At 45.6% G+C, this 8,190-nt stretch overlaps 1 protein-coding gene across 3 annotated transcripts in view; it reads left to right on the top strand.

Moving 5' to 3' along the window:
• stab1 (stabilin 1) overlaps nt 1-8,190 on the top strand; it is a 224,961-nt gene that overhangs the window by 136,309 nt on the left and 80,462 nt on the right. For all 3 annotated transcript variants that reach the window (XM_052526150.1, XM_052526149.1, XM_052526151.1), the window contains exon 49: nt 5,594-5,725. In XM_052526150.1, the coding sequence (XP_052382110.1) occupies nt 5,594-5,725 (132 nt within the window). The remainder of the gene's footprint in view (nt 1-5,593; nt 5,726-8,190) is intronic.

Here is an 8,190-nt window from a genome sequence, read left to right as displayed (position 1 = left end):
TACTGCTACTACAAGGCTTGCTTCTCCAAATACTACTACTACAAGGCTTGCTTCTCCAAATACTGCTACTACTAGGCTTCTCCAAATACTACTACTACAAGGCTTGCTTCTCCAAATACTGCTACTACAAGGCATGCTTCTCCAAATACTGCTACTACTAGGCTTCTCCAAATACTGCTACTACAAATCTTGCTTCTCCCCAAAAAAATTTTTTTTTTCACCTTTATTTAACCAGGTAAGCTAGTTGAGAACAAGTTCTCATTTGCAACTGCGACCTGGCAGTTCTTGAGGCATGAGGAGGTAGGCGAATAATTACAATTTTGCAGATTAACACTGGAGTGATAAATTATCAGATGGTCATGTACAGGTAGAGAGAGATATTGGTGTGCAAAAGAGCAGAAAAGTAAATAAATAAAAACAGTACGGGGATGAGGTCGGTAAAAATGTGTGGGCTATTTACCGATAGACTATGAACAGCGGCAGCGATCGGTTAGCTGCTCGGATAGCAGATGTTTGTAGTTGGTGAGGGAGATAAAGTCTCCAACTTCAGCGATTTTTGCAATTCGTTCCAGTTACAGGCAGCAGAGAACTGGAATGAAAGGCGGCCAAATGAGGTGTTGGCTTTAGGGATGATCAGTGAGATACACCTGCTGGAGCGCGTGCTACGGATGGGTGTTGCCATCGTGACCAGTGAACTGAGATAAGGTGGAGCTTTACCTAGCATGGACTTGTAGATGACCTGGAGCCAGTGGGTCTGGCGACGAATATGTAGCGAGGGCCAGCCGACTAGAGCATACAAGTCGCAGTGGTGGGTGGTATAAGGTACTTTAGTGACAAAACGGATGGCACTGTGATAAACTGCATCCAGTTTGCTGAGTAGAGTGTTGGAAGAAATTTTGTAGATGACATCGCCGAAGTCGAGGATCGGTAGGATAGTCAGTTTTAGTAGGGTAAGTTTGGCGGCGTGAGTGAAGGAGGCTTTGTTGCGGAATAGAAAGCCGACTCTTGATTTGATTTTCGATTGGAGATGTTCCATATGAGTCTGGAAGGAGAGTTTACAGTCTAGCCAGACACCTAGGTACTTATAGATGTCCACATATTCAAGGTCGGAACCATCCAGGGTGGTGATGCTGGTCAGGTGTGCGGGTGCAGGCAGCGAACGGTTGAAAAGCATGCATTTGGTTTTACTAGCGTTTAAGAGCAGTTGGAGGCCACGGAAGGAGTGTTGTATGGCATTGAAGCTCGTTTGGAGGTTAGATAGCACAGTGTCCAAGGACGGGCCGGAAGTATACGGAATGGTGTCATCTGCGTAGAGGTGGATCAGGGAATCACCCGCAGCAAGAGCAACATCATTGATATATACAGAGAAAAGAGTCGGCCCGAGGATTGAACCCTGTGGCACCCCCATAGAGACTGCCAGAGGACCGGACAGCATGCCCTCCGATTTGACACACTGAACTCTGTCTGCAAAATAATTGGTGAACCAGGCAAGGCAGTCATCCGAAAAACCGAGGCTACTGAGTCTGCCGATAAGAATATGGTGATTGACAGAGTCGAAAGCCTTGGCAAGGTCGATGAAGACGGCTGCACAGTACTGTCTTTTATCGATGGCGGTTATGATATCGTTTAGTACCTTGAGCGTGGCTGAGGTGCACCCGTGACCGGCTCGGAAACCAGATTGCACAGCGGAGAAGGTACGGTGGGATTCGAGATGGTCAGTGACCTGTTTGTTGACTTGGCTTTCGAAGACCTTAGATAGGCAGGGCAGGATGGATATAGGTCTGTAACAGTTTGGGTCCAGGGTGTCTCCCCCTTTGAAGAGGGGGATGACTGCGGCAGCTTTCCAATCCTTGGGGATCTCAGACGATATGAAAGAGAGGTTGAACAGGCTGGTAATAGGGGTTGCGACAATGGCGGCAGATAGTTTCAGAAATAGAGGGTCCAGATTGTCAAGTCCAGCTGATTTGTATGGGTCCAGGTTTTGCAGCTCTTTCAGAACATCTGCTATCTGGATTTGGGTAAAGGAGAACCTGGAGAGGCTTGGGTGAGTAGCTGCGGGGGGGGGCTGTTGGCCGAGGTTGGAGTAGCCAGGCGGAAGGCATGGCCAGCCGTTGAGAAATGCTTGTTGAAGTTTTCGATAATCATGGATTTATCGGTGGTGACCGTGTTACCTAGCCTCAGTGCATAGGGCAGCTGGGAGGAGGTGCTCTTGTTCTCCATGGACTTCACAGTGTCCCAGAACTTTTTGGAGTTGGAGCTACAGAATGCAAACTTCTGCCTGAAGAAGCTGGCCTTAGATTTCCTGACTGACTGCGTGTATTGGTTCCTGACTTCCCTGAACAGTTGCATATCGCTGGGACTATTCGATGCTATTGCTGTCCGCCACAGGATGTTTTTGTGCTGGTCGAGGGCAGTCAGGTCTGGAGTGATCTGTTCTTAGTTCTGCATTTTTTGAACGGAGCATGCTTATCTAAAATGGTGAGGAAGTTACTTTTAAAGAATGACCAGGCATCCTCAACTGACGGGATGCGGTCAATGTCCTTCCAGGATAACCGGGCCAGGTCGATTAGAAAGGCCTGCTCACAGAAGTGTTTTAGGGAGCGTTTGACAGTGATGAGGGGTGGTCGTTTGACTGCGGCTCCATAGCGGATACAGGCAATGAGGCAGTGATCGCTGAGATCCTGGTTGAAGACAGTGGGGGTATATTTGGAGGGCCAGTTGGTCAGGATGACGTCTATGAGGGTGCCCTTGTTTACAGATGTATGGTTGTACCTGGTGGGTTCCTTGATGATTTGTGTGAGATTGAGGGCATCTAGCATAGATTGTAGGACTGCCGGGGGGTTAAGCATATCCCAGTTTAGGTCACCTAACAGAACAAACTCTGAAGCTAGATGGGGGGCGATCAATTCACAAATGGTGCCCTGTGCACAGCTGGGAGCTGAGGGGGGTCGGGAGCAGGCGGCAACAGTGAGAGACTTATTTCTGGAGAGTCATTTTCAAAATTAGTAGTTCGAACTGTTTGGGTATGGACCTGGAAAGTAAGCCTGCAAAGTAATGTCAATCTCTGCAGTAGACTGCAACTCCTCCCCCTTTGGCAGTTCTATCTTGACGGAAAATGTTATTGTTGGGTATGGAAATCTCAGAATTTTTGGTGGCCTTCCTGAGCCAGGATTCAGACACGGCAAGGACATCAGGGTTAGCAGAGTGTGCTAAAGCAGTGAGTAAAACAAACTTAGGGAGGAGGCTTCTGATGTTGACATGCATGAAACCAAAGCTTTTTCGATCACAGAAGTCAACAAATGAGGGTGCCTGGGGACATGCAGGGCCTGGGTTTACCTCCACATCACCCGCGGAACAGAGAAGGAGTAGTATGAGGGTGCGGCTAAAGGCTATCAAAACTGGTCGCCTAGAGCGTTGGGGACAGAGAATAAAAGGAGCAGATTTCTGGGCATGGTAGAATATATTCAGGGCATAATGCGCAGACAGGGGTATGGTGGGGTGCGGGTACAGCGGAGGTAAGCCCAGGCACTGGGTGATGATGAGAGAGGTTGTATCACTGGACATGCTGGTTGTAATGGGTGAGGTCACCGCATGTGTGGGAGGTGGGACAAAGGAGGTATCAGAGGTATGAAGAGTGGAACTAGGGGTCCATTGTAAACTAAAACAATGATAACTAACCTGAACAACAGTATACAAGGCATATTGACATTTGAGAGAGACATACAGCGAGGCATACAGTAATCACAGGTGTTGAATTGGGAGAGCTAGCTAAATCAGTAGCTAAAACAGTAGGTGAGACAACAACAGCTAATCAGCTAGCACAACAACAGCAGGTAAAATGGCGTTGACTAGGCAGGGAGGGTCGGATTAACTACACACAGAGCCTGAGTGCGCCTGGGGCCGACAGATAAAACATAAACAAGCAGAATGGAGTACCGTGATGGACAGTCCAGCATGCATCAGCTATGTAGCCAAGTGATCAGTGTCCAGGGGGCAGCGGTGGATGGGGCAGGGAAGCTGGACTGGCGAGTGTTATCCAGGTTTTTAAAAAACTGGCTGGCTGTGCAGAAGGTAAAAGGTAAAAGCCGCTAGCAGTGGCTAACAATGACTAAATAGCTTGTAGCTAGTTAGCTGGTTAGCTTCTGGAGGTTCTTGAATGTGTTCTAAGAATTTAAAATAATAGCGATTCCGTATCACATTAGGTGAGGCAGGTTACCGGAAGGTATAAACAAATTAAAAATCGAAAAGAGATTGAAAGTAAATATAGGTCCAGTGAGTGGTTGGGACGCGGCGATTCAGACGGTTAGCAGGCCTGTGCTAACAAGCTAACAGTTAGTAGGCCGGGGCTGAGCAAGGTAGCAGTTAGCGGACCGGGGCTAAACAAGCTAGCAGTTAGCAGGCCGAATTAGCAAGCAAGGAGATAGCAAGGGCTAGAAAGCCTTTGGGGGACGTCGCGATGGGGTGAGTCTGTTTATGCCTCTTCATGCGTTGACATCGATAGACCGGTCATGGGTCCGGATATTGTAGCCCTGGAGTATGCTTCGGTGGTAGCACAGGAGCTCTGGCCGGGTGGGAACGCTAGCCAGGAGTAATCATCCGGGGTTGCGGTTAGCTAGTTAGCTAGTTGTGAAGATCCAGCTGAAAATGTTCCGTTTGCGGTGGGAATCCGGGGATAAAAAATAATAGGTCCGTTATGCTCTGGTTAGAGTCGCGTTGTTCGAACTGGCGAGAGCTTTCCGAGCTAAAGGTTAGCTGATGACCGGTTAGCTGAAGACCGCTAGCAATGGTTTGCTGACTGATAGCTGGTAGTTAGCTGGCTAGCTTCAGTTGAGGGGTTCCGGATCCGAAGTAAATATAAATACTTTAGAAAAAAAAGCAGATCCACGCTACATTGGGTGAGGCGGGTTGCAGGAGAGTATTTAGAAGTTGAGGTTTAGCAAAATGTTTTAAAAGATATGCGAAGAAAAATTAGTTTAAAAAAACGATATATACAAGGGACACGACACGACAAGACGTCTGACTGCTACGCCATCTTGGAAATACTACTACTACAAGGCTTGCTTCTCCAAATACTGCTACTACAAGGCTTGCTTCTCCAAATACTGCTACTCGAAGGTTTACTTCTCCTAGGTTTACTACACAAGGGCCTACTTCTCCTAATCTTTCCATAGAAGGGTCATATTAGTTTATAGGCCAAACCGTTTTCGTGAGAAGACCGATTTTTGGGATATCGTCTGGTCTGACAAACAGCGCTTTCGTTCTGCCACTTTCCACAGCGGATACAGAAGGCCGACAGGTCTCTAGCTTAAAAACTGACTGGTTTTTATGGCCATTTTTTATTACGTAAGTGTTTTATTCTCTTTCGTGTTGGTCTATTAACTAACTTGATGTCACCAGGCAGGCCAAAACTAATTCAGGTGGTCTTTTCAAACAGCTCTTACACTAAAAGGACATTCAAAATAATTTTCACAATTTCACAGTATTATTCCAACCTCATAGTGTGGAAATGTATATAAAACACAGGAAATCACTTTTTTTTTTTACTGTACTGGTCCTTTAACGTAGTTTCTCTCTGTCTCCCCCCTTCTTTCAGGGCTCTGTGTACATTAATGATGACGCTAGGATAGTCTCCAGTGATTATGTGACAGCTGACGGTGTGATCCACTACATTGACAAGGTCCTCACCCCATATGACCTGAAGGATCAAAAGGCCATACCATCTAAGGTAGGCTACGGCTGCATGCCACTCAGCAGACGCTTTGATCCAAAGCTACTTACAGACACATGGTGTGCATATATTTTCCATATGGGTGGCCTCAGCGGGAATCAAACCTATGATCCTGGCGTTGCAAGCTCCGTGCTCTACCAACTGATCAACAGAGAGATGGGCACCCTATTCCTATACTATATAGGGCTTAGGGTGTTGCCATTTAATATAATAATAATAATATATGCCATTTAGCAGACGCTTTTATCCAAAGCGACTCACAATGTGTGCATACATTCTACGTATGGGTGGTCCCGGGAATCGAACCCACTACCCTGGCGTTACAAGCGCCATGCTCTACCAACTGAGCTATAGAAGGACCACAAGTCACAATTTACTCCCCAAATAGGTTTTATTCATTTTAAAATCACTCGTAAATAGGGGTTCAAATTTTCCTGAAAATCTACCAAGTTTAAATTCTGGGAATAATTCATATTTATCCCGAGAGTCCAAGAAAATACAGCAAAAAGTCCTAGCGTTTAAAACCAAGATGGTCACTATGCCAGGGTCCTCCCAAAATGAGAGGCGCGTTGCGTCACCTTGTCTGCTTGGACTCGCCACTATGTAAAGGTTTTAGAGCAAATTAAACTCATATTTAGTATCTGTGATCGCTTAATGAAATTGTGAAACAGGACGTTCATAAATTCCAGAGCGCTATGTTCCTCAATTCATTCAGCGGGTTTTCTGGTCAGGGCGCACAGGCTTTGTCAAATCATACAAAACTTTGTAATGGCAGTTACAAAAGTCAAATGACAAAAGTTGCTAAACTTCCTCCTTCGACAAATGACAGAATATCACCTGTATTTGTCCAAATAGAGTCGATGGTTATACAGAAAGCTGATCAGCCCAAGACTAACGGGGAGATGAAGAGTGGAATTCTTTTAGTATCAAAGTATATCTTTTTACATTTGATTTTATTTCTACCTTGATTTAACTAGGCAAGTCAGTTAAGAACAAATTCTTATTTTCAAAGACGGCCTAGGAACAGTGGGTTAACTAACTGTTCAGGGGCAGAACGACAGATTTGTACCTTGGGGGTACAACTTGCAACCTTCCGGTTACTAGTCCAACACTCTAACGACTAGGCTACCCTAAAAAAACATCCATATCTCCTGTCATAGCGTTTGTTGATCACACGTTCTCTACCTGAACTCTATATGGGCAGCAATACGAGACAGCACCCAGAAGCGAGGTAAATGTTATAGAGGTATTCTGATGTCACATGTGCTCTGAAAATGCAACCTATAGATTAGAGAATAAAGTTAGGACTTTTTCAGGACTCAGGATTTGGGGTTTCAGGGGGGTTGATACTGGATAGGATATTATCCTAGGCTTTAGGACAGAAGGAGACTGGATAGGATATTATCCTAGGCTTTAGGACAGAAGGAGACTGGATAGGATATTATCCTAGGCTCTAGGACAGAAGGAGACTGGATAGGATATTATCCTAGGCTCTAGGACAGAAGGAGACTGGATAGGATATTATCCTAGGCTCTAGGACAGAAGGAGACTGGATAGGATATTATCCTAGGCTCTAGGACAGAAGGAGACTGGATAGGATATTATCCTAGGCTCTAGGACAGAAGGAGACTGGATAGGATATTATCCTAGGCTCTAGGACAGAAGGAGACTGGATAGGATATTATCCTAGGCTCTAGGACAGAAGGAGACTGGATAGGATATTATCCTAGGCTCTAGGACAGAAGGAGACTGGATAGGATATTATCCTAGGCTCTAGGACAGAAGGAGACTGGATAGGATATTATCCTAGGCTCTAGGACAGAAGGAGACTGGATAGGATATTATCCTAGGCTCTAGGACAGAAGGAGACTGGATAGGATATTATCCTAGGCTCTAGGACAGAAGGAGACTGGATAGGATATTATCCTAGGCTCTAGGACAGAAGGAGACTGGATAGGATATTATCCTAGGCTCTAGGACAGAAGGAGACTGGATAGGATATTATCCTAGGCTCTAGGACAGAAGGAGACTGGATAGGATATTATCCTAGGCTCTAAGACAGAAGGAGACTGGATAGGATATTATCCTAGGCTCTAAGACAGAAGGAGACTGGATAAGATATTATCCTAGGCTCTAGGACAGAAGGTGACTGGATAGGATAACAGCCTAGGCTCTAGGACAGGAGAAGATATACTTTTCCCTAATGACTCGGAATTGTCTGTGACAGAGATGCCTACAATATGTAGTGAATTGTGCATAGACCTATCACGGTTATCCATGTTAATCTATGGACCTATCACGGTTATCCATGTTAATCTATAGACCTATCACGGTTATCCATGTTGATCTATGGACCTATCACGGTTATCCATGTTAATCTATAGACCTATCACGGTTATCCATGTTAATCTATAGACCTATCACGGTTATCCATGTTGATCTATAGACCTATCACGGTTATC

This window comes from Oncorhynchus keta, chromosome 10 (genome assembly GCF_023373465.1).
Source record: "Oncorhynchus keta strain PuntledgeMale-10-30-2019 chromosome 10, Oket_V2, whole genome shotgun sequence".
NCBI classification, from domain to species: domain Eukaryota; kingdom Metazoa; phylum Chordata; class Actinopteri; order Salmoniformes; family Salmonidae; genus Oncorhynchus; species Oncorhynchus keta.
This window is presented reverse-complemented; position numbering and strand designations above follow the sequence as displayed.